This window comes from Propithecus coquereli, unplaced genomic scaffold, assembly GCF_000956105.1.
Source record: "Propithecus coquereli isolate 6110/MARCELLA unplaced genomic scaffold, Pcoq_1.0 Scaffold620, whole genome shotgun sequence".
Taxonomy (NCBI): Eukaryota; Metazoa; Chordata; class Mammalia; order Primates; family Indriidae; genus Propithecus; species Propithecus coquereli.
The window spans coordinates 763061-780636 of record NW_012152175.1 but is presented as its reverse complement, the minus strand read 5'-3'; the positions used below and the strand labels follow the sequence as shown (position 1 = coordinate 780636).

Below are 17576 nucleotides of genomic sequence, written 5' to 3'. Positions count from 1 at the left end.
CCAGGAATGAACCTTTGCGCAGTCCCCAGCTCTCACCTAGGCTGCCGGGAAATCGCGGTCCTAGAAAAGCAGGAGGCCAGTCCCTTGACAGCCCCCGTAGGAAATCAGAAAGAATTCATTCTTCCCCTTCCATTATCCTATCACAGTGAAGGTCAATTGTCTGTGCTTTTGGACATTCGCAGCCTCCACCCTCACAGACCCTGAAGGATAGTAGAAATGTCAAAACATCCCTGGCTCTGACCTTAAACTTGACTTTCCACTAAGATAACTGAGTTCTCAATACCCTTTGACAGCTGTTAAGAAAACAAAGCTATAGCCTGGACCATCCTCTCCTTCTTGTCTCCCTCCTGGCTTCCGGGCTGCCCTTCTCCTTCATTAAGAGGAAAACTGCTGCAGCCATGCCTTTCTTTTATCTTTGATTTGTCCCGTGGGCCAATCCGGAAGAAGATCTGTGTTTCTGCATCCGCTCCAGTTTGGAAGGGCCAAATGAGGATGTCAGAGAAGGGGTAACAATACTAGCTAACATTTATTGAGGGCTTACTAGGAGCTATGTCCTGTTCTAAATGCTTTACTCACATCATCTCCTTTAATCCTCATAACCCTATTAAGTAGGTGCTATTTTGTACCCATTTTATAGATAAGAAAACTGAGGCACCAAAAGGGGTTAAGTAATCTGCCCAAGATTATACAGTTAGACAGGATGTTTAAAATTACAAACTATAGGTAGCTTCCCTATAAGATCTAAATTTGGGAGAAAGAGATGAGCAGTTACTTTGCAGCTCTCAGGAGCAGTGGTGAGATGCAGCCACATGAACTTTGGAAGCAGCAAACAATACAGGTAGAACGTGTTCTGCATTGATTCCCCCAACCAAACACCTTGTATCGGCCCCTTCCCCAGAAGAGAGATAGAGTCCTCTCTTTGCTATCTGAATCTCTATTTGCTAACTCCAGGTGATGTTTAGCCTGGAAACAGCTCCATTTTTCCCTCTCTTCATAATTTAATCAAAGACATTTTTCAGACCCACTGATTGCTCTTGGAAATAGGAACTTCAAAGTTGGGGCGTCAGTGAATAATTTAAGCCTGTACTAGCTCTCTGGATCTGCTGTTAATGGGAGTAATAACACTATTAATAGCGATGTCAGTGCAGACACTCTGGAAAAGTCCATAACATTAGCTTAATGGCTGAAGGTAATGGAGTCCTCGCAGAGGATCTGGCTGGTAAATTAACTTCCAAGTCTTTTAGGCAGACGCTCCTGTAGCCATCGGTCAGCTAGAACAGCCAGGGAGTGCCACGGGGGTGACCAGACTCGCGTCTGACCCTTCACTCCTGGGATGGGGTTTCCTAGAAACACCCTGGAGAATTCATCTTTGTCCAACACGTCGCAATAACGTTCAAAGTGCTTCCTAGTGGAAGGCAGAAATAGTGGTAGCCTAGAGGAAAAGATGGAGGGGAATGTTTCAGTTGTCCAAAAGACACAGAGTGGACATCAGGAAGGCGAGAAAGCTGGGTTTGGTAGTGCATCTGCGTCTCAGCACTGACTCTCTCTGGCTAGCTGGTGACGTAGGTGAGTGACTTACTCATCCTCTTCCGCAGTTTCCTGATCTGTAAGGTGGGGCTTGTCACGGTATTGTTGCGAGACTTAAACGACGGGAAATCTAAACCCCATATCACAGTGGCTGACAAGCACTTGTGACTCATAGCCGAGGTTGCACTGCTCAGGACTGCGTTTCGCTTTCGCATTGCACAGACGATCTACCGGGAGGTCCTCTGCTTTGTCCCCGTGTCTCCTCTCATCCTTGGAAGGGCAGCTTTAGTCCATGGCCTTCAGTGATTTCTCCTTCTTTGCTAAATTCTTTTCTCAGACTCTCAGGCTACCTCTCCTGCTGTGGCTGAGCATGTGAGGAGAGACACCCACAGCTTTCTCCCGAGCCTGAGAATGACCCCAAGAGCAGCTCAGGGTGTCCAAATCCCTCCCTCCCCTCGTCTCCTTGCCCCACGCCACACCTGTCTGCTTCTTGAGACAGATGTTTCCTCCCCACAGCTCCGTCCGCAGGTGGGTTCCACATCCCCGTTTCCTACTAAACTGCAGCAGCTCCTGGCATCTTCCTTCCTCTGCAACATCTGTTCTCTTTAACCCAGAGAGATCAGCAACTCAGGACAGGCGTCGCTGCATCTTATCTTAGCTTGTCCCTCCCAGGACCCAGATTGCCCCACCCCACAGCAGAATCAGCCATCCAGAGTTTCCGAATCATGGCTACTCAGCGAAGCTCTGTGGTCACAAGGTTCATCTGATTTGGATTAAGTACTGTTCTCTGAAACTCAGATGCTCTCCTGCAGTGACCTCATGGGATGTGTGCATCTGGGTGAGGTCCACGTTCTTTATGTGCAGCTTTCACAAGCCCTCATCCACTAAGACTGTACGATCCCAGGTCACACTGGATGTGGCCCACCTGCGACATGGTACACTTCGTACAGCACAGGACATTAAACAAGAACAGCAAACCTCAGATAGCAGTCGCGCTGTGCCATAGAGCCGGCATTCTGATCCAGAGCGTGCTTTCAACCACTGCACTCTGCTCCTCTGATCCTTCCTTCCCTCCCTCCCGCCCGCCTACCTGAGGGGATTCCAAAATAAATCAGCTGCTGCTTTTGAGAAGCTCATGCTTAGAAGGAGAGGGCTGTGCTTACCCAATAAATGTCATACCATCTAAGAAGTTCCAGACTGTAGGAAACTCCAGAGTGCTATGGGGCCACGCTTTGCCCGGGGTGGGCAGGAGGGACTGCAGGTGCCTGGCGGCTGAGCCAGGTCTGGAAGGGAAGGTAGGACAGGTGGAGAAGTGGGGTGGGGAGAGGGGGGATCCAGAGAGAAGAACTGGCCTGTTAGAAGGCCGGGGAGTCTGAAATAGTGTGTTCTAGATGAATGGAGAGAACGCGTCTCAGGTGGCCTAAGTGGGGAGGAGCAGAGGGGAGGAATAGGCAGGACTGTGCGATGTGGGATTCCAGGGCGAAGGGAGTCAGGATGCCTCCCGAGTTTCCGTGTTTGGCAAGAGGTGGTTGGAACTGTTGTACCATCTTTCCAAGTGTGGCCATGATGGAGAGGAACAGGCTTGAGGATGGAAACCAAAAGGCCAGCTCTGGGCACGCTGAGTTTGGCCATGTCCTGGGAGCTGCCAGAAATGCCTGACCTCAGCGTCGGCCCCGCCCTGGACCACGTGGCCATCTCCTGGGTAACCCGCGCGTGTCCTTGCCAGGTGCACGCGGAAGGAACGCTGCGAGCGGTCCAGGGAGCCCCGCAGGTTTGCCTCGGAGATGAAGCAGTGCGTGCGGCTGACGGTCCACCCCAGCAACATCTCCGTCTCTCAGTACAACGTGCTGGTAAGGCGCGGGGCGGGCCAGGGATGCTACTCACCAAAAGGTGCCTGAGCCCCAGGTGACAGCCAGACCAGTCTGGCCTGCAAGAGCAGCTCTAGAGCAGGGTGGGGTGTTAAAGAGTAAGCGTCCCCGGGGATGCAAGCAGGGGACAGGGACAGGAATATTGGGGAAGAGGCTCCACTCATAATGAGTAGAAAGACAGGGAACACGGTCACCTAAAATGATCAGAAATGTAAAAAGGGTGTTGGGAACAGCATCGTGGTCTATGAAATGAGAAAGACGTATGTGCAGAGGGAGAAAGAGGCACGGATGTCACCCAAATCCTGGCACTGGGCACTAGGTGTGGGTGTTGCCACTTTTCTGAAACCGGGGATAATGGAAGAGGAACTTGGCCAGTAAGACTTGAGCCCTGCCCGTGTTCTCTCACCACAGAAATCTCCTAAACGTTCCGCTTCCTGGGGCCGAATCCGCTCAGATTCTAATACGGTCTCCTTTACATCTCACCCCGACCTCTGCACACTCCTGTGATGAACGGGGCCTCTTCTCCGCACTAATACTGCCTCATGCTTGTCTGTCTCTTCTTTCCCCGTGATCTCTCTCACTCTCCCTCTTTCTGCATTTCGCACCCTTCCTTTCCCCATTCCACCCTCCTCCTCCTCTCCCCCTGTCCGGCTGTTCCCAGCTGGTCCTGGAGACATACAATGTCCCGGAACTGTCAGCTGGCGTCAACTGCACCTTTGAGGACCTGTCAGAGATGGATGGGCTGGTGGTAGGCAATCAGATCCAGTGCTACTCCCCTGCAGCCACGGAGATGCCCCGCATCGTCACGGAGAACGGTGAGCCGGCCCAGCAGGCAAAGCGGGGTGCACATCCTTCCCCTGCCCGGACGAGGAGAACTCAGGACAGATGCAGGGGATTGAGAGGGCCTACCGGCAGGGAGGGCCAAAGAAGGTTTATGGGTTGACGGGAGTGTTACGGGAGAAGGAGGTACAGTCTCCATCCACTGCCCTTGGAATTGACCATTGCAGCCTGTCTCAGCCCCAGGCCTGCGTCCAAGAGTCCACCTCCTCCTGGGTGAGGAGCAGCTGCAGAGAGGGTGGGGTGGAACAGGCAAGGCCAGCAGCAGAGCACACAGTCAAGTTCAGCCCGAAAGGGTTGGTATTGCAGACAGTGGAGGGCAGAGGCTGATCAGGGCAGGGAGGCCACACAGCTGGGTCTCTGACGGACCCCTGTCTCCCCCACCCCATGCTCACCTGTCTCCCCAGAGCTGCCTGTTGTTGGTGGCCATCTGCACTGGGGAGGACGGGAGTGGACGGAGGCTTGACACTGGCAAGGGACAGCCGGGCCTGGGCAGATTGATCTCATGTTGTCCCTCCCATGTGGGCTTGTCACATTTGTTCAGAGCTGATTGATTAATGAGGCTCTCAGGGATGGCAGAGAACAAGGCTGGAAGTGGGAGCCTGGGGTCAGGGCTATGAATTAAACATGGGCTCCAGCTCCTCCCTGGCGCCAGCTGGGGGTCCCAGGGTCTTCTGCCTCAGTGGAGCCCTGAGCCCCCCAGAGGAGGGGTGGCAGAACAGGGTCTGCCTTTACAGAAAGGGAGAATGAGCTCGTGTGTATACACACATACGTATACATGCAAAACCACGTGCGTAGTTTGTGGCAGCGTTACTAAGAGTCTACATTATCTGTGTGTCCCTGGTTGTGAACCAGTGTGTGTGTTTGTAATTCTGCGAGTCTGGCAAGGACATCATGTGTATGAATGCACATTTGAGTACGTGTCAGAGTGAGCATGCATGTGTGCGTGTGTGTCTGTGTGTGCGTGGGGGAGATGAGCAATCGGGGGTGACAGGTGACACAGTGTGGTGGGGGAGAGGCTAGAACCACCCTCTGCTGCTGCTCTCGGAGTTGTCCTGGGACTGGGCCCTGCTGCATCAGAGCCCTGGTGTAGCCGACAGCCTCCCGGGAACAGGCTCCCTTTCTCAGGTGCATCACCGTTGAGGGCCTCTAGCACGGGCCTGGGCCTGTCCTGACCTCTCACTGGCTCTGCCGTGCAGGGGACCACCACGTCGTGCAGCTGCAGCTCAAATCCAAGGAGACGGGCATGACCTTCGCCAGCACCAGCTTTGTCTTCTACAACTGCAGCGTTCACAATTCGTAAGTACCCTGGCCTCACTCGGCTCCCTGCTCCTGGGGTCTGGGTTCATCCAGAGATAAGACCCCACTGCTGTCCCCAAGAGCCACCATGTGGAGGAAGGAGACAGGCCCTCTCCTCTGGTGCCCACAGGTTAACAGAAAGAGAATAGAAAGAACAGAGATGAGAACCCAAGGAGTGGGTGCCCCACGTTTCTAGCCCCTTCCTCTTCTCTGGGGTACACATTCCTAGCCTGATTCCATTTCCACCCTCTGTTGAAGGTGGCACGTCTCACCTGAAGAGCAGAGTGGCTAGTACCACAGTCAGAGGAGAGCAGGGGTCTGAGTGGGGAGAGAAGCCCCCATGTGTGTCCAGGGGAGGGCAGGTGGTCTAACAGCTCCCCTAGTGCTCGGCTCTTCACAGCCCTGCAGGCTAGGCCAGGACACAGGCTGGTGGGGGCTGAGGGAGGAAGATGGGTGCCAGGTGGGTGGTCTCTGGCCAGGGGTCAGGGACCTGGCTCCGGCTCCAGCTTTGTATGACTCAAGCATCCACCTTCCAACAGCAGGTGTGGAGGACAGAGGCTCAGGCTCTGGAGTCAGGCTAGCTGGAAACTTTGTCCTGCGCCCCAGTGTCCTCTGTCAACAGGCAAATAGTGGCGCTTCTTCCAAGGATGTCACACAAATGTTCAACAGCTGGCATGGCAGGAGCAGTCATTGGCTGGGACACTGTGCTGGCTGCCAGCCCTGAATATCAGCTCTGCCCACCGCCCAGGACGGCCATGAAGGTTAAAAGGGCCATTCTAAGGACAGCAGCATTCAGAGCCGTGTCTGGCCTGTTGCCTTGGCACTGCTGTGACCTGATCTCCAAAGCCCACTTGCTTTAACACGCTGCTCTGCTCTCCTGTCCATGTAGGATGGGTAGCTCACGTGACCACAGACATGTTGGGGCTCTGGGTTAGCAGAATTTTAGGACTCATAGATCTGGTGATGGCAGCTATGCATCCAGAACTTAGCTGTCTTTGGGCCCCAAGTAAGGAGCCATCCCACCCTCCCAGCCAAAAGTGAGTTGCTTCAGCAGTGGAATTCTCTTCCTGCTTCTGGCCACGCAGTGACTCCTGGCTTTGCCATGTGGTGGCCTAAACTCTACCTCCCCGCCTGCCCCTCTGAGGAGGCAGAGTAAGTAGGTGAAATCATGTGTGAAGCTTCCATTTAGTCCATAAAATGACCTTAAGCATCTGCTATGAGCAAGGCAGTGCGTTACTCATAGATGCGGAGGAGTCAAATATGACTGCAACTCAGAGATTCCATCCCTGCCCCCAGGAGTTCATGGCCTAGTGGAAGGGCCGGACAGTTAAGAATGAGGTTAATACCACAAGGCCAGTGCTGTTCCAGAGACATCAACGAGAGATCTGTGGGAGAAGGGCCCAGGTTATGCAGCTCTGCCTTGGTCAAGGAGGTGGCCAGGTGGAGGAAGGGAGGAGTCGTATTCCAGGTAGAGGGACAGTGTGTGGGGAGAGCGTGGCCTGTTCATGGCCAAAGCACCAAACCCATGTGGGGACAGTGGACCTGGACACCCTGAAGGGCTTAGCCTGTGTAGAGAGACATTCGAATTTTGGGGAAAAGGGAGCCATGTTGGGTTTCTAAGCGATGCAGAGCTCTTATAAAGGAGCGTTTGTTTCCTGGGGGTCAAGGGCAGCGGCAGGGTTGCCTACTGTGGAGGAGCCCATCATCCTGAGAGAGCAGCCTCAGTGCCTTCCTCTGCCAGGGAGGGTCCATGTGGGCCCTTGACGGCTGAGACCCAGAGTCAATTTGAATTAAAACTTGAGTTTTTGTTTGCCCCGATGCTAACGGTCTCTCCAGACAAGCCCCTCTATTTGTGACCTTATCGTTCCCCCTTCAGCAAGGAGGATGTCATCCTGTGGGGATCAAGAGGGGCTCGTTAGGCCCTGGAGGACCAGGGTTGTCAGCTACGCGTGGGGAAGGGCGGAGGCCAGAGACTCTCAGCTTCCTGAGGACTTGGGGAGTACAGGGATGGATTTGTATAAGATCTGCTCTTCCTGAGCATTTGAGGTGGTTTCTCTGAATGTTAAAAATGTTTTGCTAGACCCCAGAGGCTCAGATCCTCCGCTTTGAGCTCACCCAGGTTCCTTCTCTGTGCCCAGGTGCCTGTCCTGTGTGGAGAGCCCTTACCGCTGCCACTGGTGTAAATACAGGCACGTCTGCACCCACGACCCCAAGACCTGCTCCTTCCAGGAGGGCCGAGTGAAGCTGCCTGAGGTAGGTCCCCGGCGGCCCGTGGTGAGTGCCACTTACTTTGGGCACGGGGTGTGCACAGCAGGCCTTCCCTTAAGAGGAGAAGCCAAAGGAAAACCCTGCAGAACCACACCCTTCCTCACCAGCCCTGGCTCTTAAGGGACCATTCATGAAAGCAGTAAACAAGCCAAGCTCTGTGCTGGGACCAGGGGTTCCGGTCAGCCCTGGAAGGTCAGTTACAGACAAAGATGTATGTCAGGTCCCTCCAGCCCGGGAGGACCCGCACACGCCAGCTGAGTTCTGGAATAATTCCAGAGAGTGGGTGTGTTGGTGGGTCCTGGAATTAATTGTGAGCACACAGCAGGACTATGTGCAGGCCCCTCGGCTCGTCCCCGAGCACCGTTCACAAAGGAGGTCTGGGACCAAGGAGGGGAAACTGAGTAAAAGAGAAAGAGAGAAATAGAGTGAGGGGACTGTCAACTTAGGAACCAGAGCAGTGGTTCTCAAAGTGTGGTTCGCAGACCAGCAGCATCCGCATCAGCTGAAAACTTGCTAGAAAGGCAGTCTTCTGCTCCACCCCAGACCAACTGGGGTGAAACTCCTTGGTTGGGGCCCAGCAATTTGGGCGTGAACAAGCCTTCCAGGTGATTCCAAGGCTTGGTCCAGTTTGGAAAGTCACGGAGATAGAGTTTGGCTCCAAGGTTAAGACGTTGTCTGTCTATTCCTTCCTAATTTGTATTCTCTTCGAAAACTCTTCATCACCATAGTAAAACTATGTTCTGCCAATGCTGTGACCTCCCTTAGAATGCAAGGTTGTGTGCGAGGATTTGGAAGATAACAGGCATGAAAATACTTTGGGAAAGTCTGTTGTTGTCCAAACATCACAGTGTTTCTTGCACTCTCAGGCAACGTTGAACTCAATAGGCTCCAGCTCCTCCACCCCAGCCCCAGGCTTGGATGTACCTTCCAGCCCCCTCTGCATACCCACACAGGTCCTGGAACCATGTGGCAAGCCCCACAGCTGTGAGAGCAGGGGGCTGTGCAGGTGCAGGAAGCAAGGGGCATGGAGAGGACAGACAGGCCCATCCAGGGCCTTCACTCCCTCCCCCACCCTTGTCCCCCACTAGGAACCCTACCTCTGTCCAAACTCTCCTGGCAGGAAGGAAGCTGTCTGATACCCGAGGCTGAAAGGGAAGATCGGTGCACACCCCATACTGACCCCTGCTGCACTGGGCTCCTCTGGTGCAGGGGAGGTGACGGCACCGTGCTTAGCCATCAGAAAACCCAAGCCCCAGATCCCATGTAGCCCAGGCCCAGATGGCTGGGCAGGAGTTCCATAGGTGGAGAGTGGGCAGAGCAATTCATCTTAGAGGTGAAGGCCAGGAGTGGGGAAGTCATCAGGGGAGAGAAAGATCCGGATCGAGTGGAGGGCCAGGGAGCAAACAGGAAAGAGCAGAAATGGGAACACACCCATCGGGCTAATGAAGTGATTGGGGACCATTAAAATTCTTCAGATAGTGCAACTGTTTGGATTTCATTGTATTCTTGGGACCTGTCCACACTTAAAACCTTTGCCACACATACTAGTCGGGTAAGCCAGAGAAAGGCCAAAAACCTTTGTCTCGACTCCCATCCAGTTCCTTGCAGGAAATGGGAAGAGACTGCGGAAGCCTCAGACATGGACCCTCTCCCTCCACAGCAGGGTCTGTCCCTGGCTGGAAATGGCTACTCTAGATTCACGGTCAGAAGAAGAGACCCAGCCCTTGACTGTCCCTTTATAGGGAAAGGAGGCAAAGGGGTTACATCTTGACACTTAAGTAGGAGTGTGAATCTCATGTTTATGAATCAAAGACAACATGGACCTAACGGTAATAAGAGAGATGTGGGTCAGACAGCCGAGGGCACCCCCTTGGCATGCAAATGCTGAGAAAAGCCTGCACGGTCTCATCAACCCAGCCAGGCCTTTGTCTTGGGGCAGGTTGACGCACCAGGGCCGGGAGCAGGGTTCCAGGAGGTATCCTCTCCTTGTTTTTGTCTGAAACGTGCAAATAACTCCATAGGAGTGAAGACAATGTGGTTTTCAGCCTCTCTCCAGCTCTCCAGACTGGTGTATCTGACAGAGGTTTTATGTGCAGAAAGGCCCGAGAATAAAATGAACGCAAACACAATTGAGCTATCCAGTGGATTCGAAGGCCTCTAATTATTTAATTACCTTGAAGGAGGTTTTTTAATTTCTACTTTTTCTTTCTCATTGCTCCTCTTGTACTAGATTTCTTTTAAATGTATAAAAGGAGCTTGCATCTGCTGCTCAGGAGGGAAAAAAGAACTAGGAAAGAATAAAAAAGAGCCCACCCTGGTTCCCAGGGCAATGCAGGGACCCCTATAAGAGAATGATGCCTTCAGGCACCCAGACTGCAAGCCAGGCACAGCACCCCCTCTCTACCTGACCCTGGCTAAGGATGCTGGGGAGTCACAGCATCTCAGGGCCCCCAAGAAAGGAACTGGCCTGGAAAATCATGGCCCATGGAGGGGCTCAGACCTGGACTAACCCACTGCCGCTGCCCTTCAATCCTTTGCATCATGTGTGGGCCGTGCTGTGTGAGCCTGGCCAGCTGTGGCAGTGACAGACTCAGGGTAACATGGAACCACCCAAGCCTCCCTATCATGTTGTCACATGGGCATAAACTTTGGCTCCTCTTCACCTTGGATGTTTGTTTATTCTAAGTGAAGGAAGCTCTCAGGTGGGCTTCTGGTGTAGGAGTGGAGGTTGCATTCTACCCAGCTCTGTACCGGGGCTACTTTGAATGTGAGCATGGAGGAGAAGCTGGAGTTGGTCACTCATGAGGGTGGCTGTAGTAGCATCTTCCTAGTGAAGGTAGCAGAGAGGAAATAAGCGAACAAATACTTGTGGACTATTGACTGACTCCAGCCATTCTGAGTCAGTAGAGGGAGGTCGTTGTCCTCAGAACTCAAAACAAAGGCCCCAGCTGCTAAAGGAAGCGTGATGATTTTTTAATGCGGTTGTTTTGTTTTTTATATTTTTACATTATATGTGTACATATATTTTAATGTCATACAGTCATGTGTTGCTTAACAACAGGGATATGTTCTTTGAAATGCATCATTAGACAATTTTGTCTTACAAACATCGTGAGTGTATTTACACAAACAAAAATGGTACAGCCTACCACACACTTAGGCCATACAGTATAGCCTATTGCTCCTGGGCTACACACCTGTACAGCTTGTTGCTGTACCAAGTACTGTGGACAGCTGTAACACATGGTAAGTATTTGTGTATCTAAACATATTAATAGAAAAGGTAGGGTAAAAATACAGTATTATAATCTCATGAGACCACCGTCATACGTACAACCTATTGTTAACCCAAACGTCGTTATGTGGAGCAAGATTGTATATATCTCTAGGAAGAGATAGTAGCAGGAATAAGGGGTGAAAAAGAAAACTACACAATTGAGAGGTGATTTTGTGGAAGCCCTTAGTCACTAGTGTCCTCTCGCCACTCCAGGAAAAGGACTTATTCACAGCACGATACTCTGAAGTTTGGCTATGATGTAGCTGTTCATTCTGCACTACCCTAAACATTGTCCATGCTCAAGGCATTGTGAGAGGCTTAAAGGTGAATAAGATCTCTGTAGATCTGTAGTTAGAGGTTTGTAAAGTGGGGCCGTTGGTCTACATGCTTGCTCAAGTTCTGTAATTATAAGTAGAAACAAGCTGGAAACCACGTAGGAGAAATCCACGCCCAGGGAATGTTCTTACAGGGTGAGTGTCGAGGCTTGGGTCTACTGGTTGCACCTAACAGGGTGACCCATACCCTCCAGGCCTGCAGCTCCCCTGGACAGCCAGGCCAAGACCCAGCCTCTTGGAAAGAAGGTATGCCAGGCCCCAGTGATTCTTCTGGAAGTGCCTGGAGTTTCATTTCCTTTCCCCCTTTGAGTTGGGGGATACAGACAATGTTCTTTTATTAGCTACGAGTGAGGCTGCCAGGTGGCTTTCATCTACTCAGCACCATCTTGCATGCCCAGGAATGCTTTCATCTGGCATCTTCCATTTCAGCATTGGCTTTGTTGACTGTTGCCAGGGATGTTGAATTACCTCCTTTTTTTTCCTGAACAAAGAGGGTGTTCAGGTGAGGTTATTGGTCTGGAACAGAGAACTGGTCAATCATTGTTATTATTATATTAATGGCAATTATTCCAGCATAATTACAATTATTAGAAATAGAATGTCCAATAACATATGTCGTTTATAGTAACTATATTCCAGTTACAAGGAATGATTTTGTTTCAATTAATGATGGCATTGTGGTAACAACCCTGGGTCTTCAGATCAGCTACCAGAGCCTGGGTACCAGGTAGAAGAGGGGGAAGAGAGGGGAGGTGAGACTGAAACAGGGTGACAGTGTCTGCCTGACCTCGGTCCCATTCTCCTAGTATCATGTGAGGTTGCTGTTTGCTCCCCACCAGAGTGGCCTTTCACTGGGCAGCCATGAACAGCCACGCCACCCCTCTACTGAGCCAGAGGAGCCACTGGTCCCCAAATGGCTTTGGAATCCCCTGCTCCTCCACAGAGTGATCTGAACTGCCCATGAGGCCCACCCACTTAATAATGGTGATTCTTGGGGAACAAAGGTGCACTTCCATAGAAAAGGAAATCCATCGGCAAGAATGTGTCCTCAATGGACTATTTTGCTTTTCGTCTAAACTGAAAAGCAAAGTAAAAGCTGCTGGAACTCTGTTCTCTGGGCACCGGACCGGACGGGCTTTGCTAGGAAGGCGAAGCACATCTGGCCCACAGGTGTACAGGCTCGCAGAGGAGGTTCCCAGCAATGCTCTCCTCTTGAAGTTCAACCAGCGAGCTTACTCCAGAGAGTAGTTGTAAGATCAGAGGAGGCAAAATGAATTCTATTTGATTTACAAAGCTGTGTTTGAAAGCTTCTCCCAACATCTCCTCCTACCCCAAGTCCCCTGAAAAGAAATGTGGAACCAGGACTCGTATCATGAAATCTGGTGTCCTAAAGATCAAGGCCTCTCCAGGGCTGAAGCCCTGGCAAGGCTGGGACAGTCCTAGCTCCTGGACGGCAGCTTGCCCCAGTGCTGGAATAAGCCCCGTGCTGGGAAACGAGGCAGACCCCGGGCATTTGGCCCCCAGCTGGACTCTGGAGGGAAATCGCCAGCCTGCCCGGTCAACGATGCCACTTCCCTTACTGCAGGGGAGGTTCCTGGGATCCCACTTACGGGAACAAAACCACCCCTGCCATGCCTTTCACCCTCCTGTGGGAAAACAAAGCTAAATCCAGCTAAAGAACTTGCTTCCCACCCATGCACCGCTCCCCACTCCAGGTATTCAATTACTGGGCTGCCATTTCTCCAGACAACTGCACTTTCCATCAGTCTCGTCTGCCCCTCCCCCCTTAAGGTTATGGGCATTTCCTTTTTGTATTATTACTTTGCTCTCTATAAACCAGCCCATCGTAGATCACGCTAATGGCATTATAAACTTGAGAAACAGCAAGAAAATATATGGTGCGTTACATTTTCATATTGGGCACCATGGTTCTGAGCAGGTGAGTGTAAATTTTGGGGGTGGTTGGGGATAGGGCTGGCTTGTCTTTAGAATTGATGGGGGCTGAGGTGACTTGGGGGGAGGAGAGGTGACCTGCAAATCACTTCTTCCTTAGCTGCCCCCAGGTCCTGCTCTCCCCTGGAGCTCTGGTTCCCCCAATCTTGCTGTAGCAATAGGGGAATTAGAGCCCTCATCTTGTAAGCACACTGGGGGCTGTAAATTCACTGGCCTTCCACCCGCTTCCCCAGGGAGCACCAGCCCCAAAGGCAGCCTTTTCTCTCTCAGCTATGCCACATTTTTTATGTCCTTGTTCAATTATTTAAATATGCAATGAAACCTCTGTATAAAGCAGTCACTGACATCCTGGACATGCTGGATAGAAAGGCATCTTTATCGCTTCCGTACTTCGGCGTTGTGTTCCTGCTCTCTGCAATTAGCGGTGCCATCTTTATTTTGGGTGCATGTAAGTGGAGACCAAAACGTGTGCTGGACGGTTGACCTGGAGTGCTCTGGAGCCACCTCCTGAGTGACGAGCCACCGCCACTGCCAATCCACACTCCCAGTCCATCCTCACAACTGCAGAGCGCTGCCACCAGCGAAGCAGCCTCCAAGGGAGCCCACTTTTTATGATACGCGTTTGTCTCCAAATAATCTTGTTAAATACAGGTGTTTCCATCCTCCAAGAGCTGGCCCTTTCAAATGAGAGCTCAGAGAAACAGCCTCCTTGAAAAGAACAGGGCAGTATGTATTGGAGGAGCTTTGCGTGGAGGCTAGATAATCATCCGTGGAGAAAAGTCAGGAAGATTATTGGGCAAAAATATTGTGCTCGTCTTTATTGCGGGTACGGAGTGGGGTCACTGATGTCCTTAGTTCCTCCATCTGGAACATGTACACGTGATCATATACACGTGTGGTGCTATGAAACAATATAGCACAAGGGAAAATACATGTAAGGTGATGGAGGTGGAGGGATGTGCCCTGGACTGAATCCCTGTACTGAGTTAACCGTGTTAACTAGAATCATCATCCCATGCTGCCTCCCAGAGCTATGCCCAAATGGATGTCCACACCAGGTTGCAATGCACCGATCATTAAAATATTAAAATATGTCCCTACTGGCAGGTAAATAGCCACCTCCAGGAGGCCCACCTTCCCCATGAAATCCCCAATCCCCTAACCCCTCAGTTGGTTCGTGTTTTGAATGCCACCTTTTCGGCTACTTGGACAGGTATTGTTATCCCCATTTGATAGATGGGAAAACTGAGCTTCAAAAAGATTATATAATGGTGTATCCCAGGTTATTTCTTGGGTTGATAATGGAACTGGGACTAAAGGGAAGACAAACTGTTCTTCTGTATACTTTATACTTACGACACCATGTGTGCGGGCTTTTTCCACATGGAGCGATTTCCAATCCTTTGCAGACACCGCCTGGGTAGCTTACAGTGCAATTCAATTCTGTTGCTATCTCTCCGTGGAGTTAGCATCAGATCCCACAAGTTAAAGGGCTCAGCCCCCCAAGGCTGCCCCCACTTCAGACACTTACACTTCTGACCAACCGGCTATAAATTTACTCACATTTACTGGTGTATTATAAAGGATATTACAAAGGAAGCAGATGAAGAGCAAGAGAAAGGGGTGGATGGGGCAAGGTTTGGGGAAGGGGCACGGAGCTCCCATGCCCTCTCCAGGCAGGACACAAACCTGGGAGCTCTCGACCTCTTCATTTAGGTTTTTGTGGAGGTTCCTTTGAGTGATTAAATTGTTGGCCATTGGTGATTTAACTGAATCTCCAGCTCCTCTCCCTTCCCCAGAGAAGGGGGTGCTAAAGTGCTGGCAACATTCCCTCCTCCTCCAACAGTCACCTCATCAGCATGAACTCTGGTATAGTTGGAATGGGTTTATTATGAATGACAAAAGATGCTCCTCTCACCTCAATCACTCAGAAAATTCCATGGGTTTTAGAAGCTTTGTGCCAGCAGCCAGGGACAAAGACCAAATGTATATTTCTTAAGTCACACTATCCCAGGGACCATAAAAGTCACCTAGTCTAAACCAGCCGCATCGTTTCATGGGTTCAGAGACCCAGAGGGTTCGAGGTGCTTGCCCAAGTCCACGTGGTTGGCTGGCGGATCTGTCTCCAAGCATACAGGTTGGGGATGGGCATGCAGCTTCAGGACGTGTGAACTAAAATAAAATCTTAAGCCCCCCAGCTGACTGAATGGCTTCCCTCTTGGCCAAGGGGTCCCCAGAAATACCCCAAACCTAAGATGCTGGCTATGATAAGGGAGGTCAGACATGCCTCATCATGCCCCCTTCCCTTCTTGGAGATATATCCCTTGTAACTAGGGCTACACAGGGCAGGGCTTGAACCACACTGCAGTTTACTTAACAGATCACCTGAGTCTGGGTATATGTCCAGTGTTGTCTCTGATTAGCAGACTTCCGTATGGTAACCTAAAACATTCCAAGCCTTTAGACAAAGCTTCATTTCTTTAACCAATTACACATCAAAGAATCTTTAAACCCAGCTATAACCTGTAATGCCCCCTTTTGAGATGTCCCGCCTTTTTGGGCCAAACCAATGTGTGCCTTCCATGTATTGATTTATGACTTTACCTGTAATTCCTGTCTCCCTAAAATGTATAAAACCAAACTGTAACCCAACCACGGTGAGTCCACTTGCTCAAGGCTTCTTGGATGTGGCTCTGGGCCATGGTCCTCAGACTTGGAATAAACCTCTTTAAATCATTTTACAGAGTTTGGGTTCTTTCCCGTTGGCAGATGTCACCTCCCAGAAGAGGGGGCTGCCATTACGGGAGCAGTGGCCGGAACTGGGACCTCTCTTCCCTTCCTGTGCCCCCTGCGTTTGGGGCATGTAGAGCTGTTGAAGTTAGGCAGGCTTGACGCAGGCTGTGGAAGAGGCTGGACGGTGGGAAAGCGGGAACTGCTGGGTGTTTAAGGAAAAGCGCAGGAAAGGACTGAGGGAGATGGGTCCTTTGGAAATGGGGTGGGAAAAAGGGCAGATGAGGGCGATGCAGTCTGGGCTGGGGGAAAGATGAGGGAAAAACGTCTGTTGAACACTTGCTCACTCTGTGCAGACGCTTGATATGTTAGTTCATGGAATCGCCCAAAATGGACATTCGATGGGGGAATGTTTAATTCCCGTGCATAGTTTAGCCAAGCAATGGTACGAGCACGTTTCAAGACTCTGAAGTGAGCAGGACGCCAGACTTGCCCTCAGTCACACAGCGCCCCAGCCGGGCTCTCTGGCCCAGACAGAGGTCTGGGTGCCCTGGACTGTGGACAAGCCCCAGTCTCCAGTCGGGTAGGAGCGTGGGAGTGTCTCTGAAGTGTCCCACGAGTGTCTGATCTGTAGGAGATTTTGCATCTGGAATCTCAGTGAAGGGCAGGTCGGAATCCCGGGCGCTGGAGCCAGGAAGGGGCAGGGTGGTGGAATGATCTCTCCATGCCTTGTTGCCTGGGGAAAAATTGCCATTTTACATTTCAATTAGGAGGGACTCTGGGGTCAGTCAACAGCCACTAGAGGAAAATGTGCCCAGCCCAGCCCTGGGCCTCTCCAATTATTATTAATGAACTTACTCTCAGTGCTGCCAACCTTTTTATATGCAAACTAGGCCTTTATGGGGCCACCGGTAATCAGGACTCATTAGAGAGCTCAGCACAAGCCTCAGTGAGAGTCGTGCAGGGGACAGAGAGGCTTTCACTTCTGCCCACGTCCTGGACAGAGCAGTCGAGCCCCCAGGTAGGGTCCCAGCCCAGCTCCCAAGTCCCGCTGGACTCAGGAGATCCTTGCCAACCCACCAACCTGTCCGGAGGCATCCTGCCCACAGGGGAGCTCGCCCCTCTCGTTCAGACAGGAAGCATGGCCACCCAGGTAGCTGGCATTTGGGTTCTTCAGCTCATCTGCTGGTACTGAGTCATTGTTTTCCTATCCCTGCCTCAGTTTCTCCTTTGCAAAGTAGATGGAGTCCCCTAGGTTGGTCAGAGGACCCTGGGATTCCTGGCACCCTCAGCACACCGTCAGTTGGCAGCAGCGTGTTGATGTGGGACGAGGAGGAGACGAAAGGCGCCAGTGATTCCTGGCTCTCAGGCCCAGTTCGACCACAGACCTGGTTCCCTTCTGGGATGTGTCCGGAGGGCAGGGCGGGCTGGTTCCTGCTTCTGGCGAGAGAAAGGCGCCTGGACTCAGGCAGAGGGAGGGTG

At 51.7% G+C, this 17576-nt stretch overlaps 1 protein-coding gene across 1 annotated transcript in view; it reads left to right on the top strand.

Moving 5' to 3' along the window:
* PLXNA4 (plexin A4) overlaps positions 1-17576 on the top strand; it is a 353895-nt gene that overhangs the window by 260215 nt on the left and 76104 nt on the right. The window contains exons 5-8 of the mRNA XM_012659563.1: positions 3254-3377; positions 4057-4210; positions 5432-5531; positions 7670-7784. Of these exons, the coding sequence (XP_012515017.1) occupies positions 3254-3377; positions 4057-4210; positions 5432-5531; positions 7670-7784 (493 nt within the window). The remainder of the gene's footprint in view (positions 1-3253; positions 3378-4056; positions 4211-5431; positions 5532-7669; positions 7785-17576) is intronic.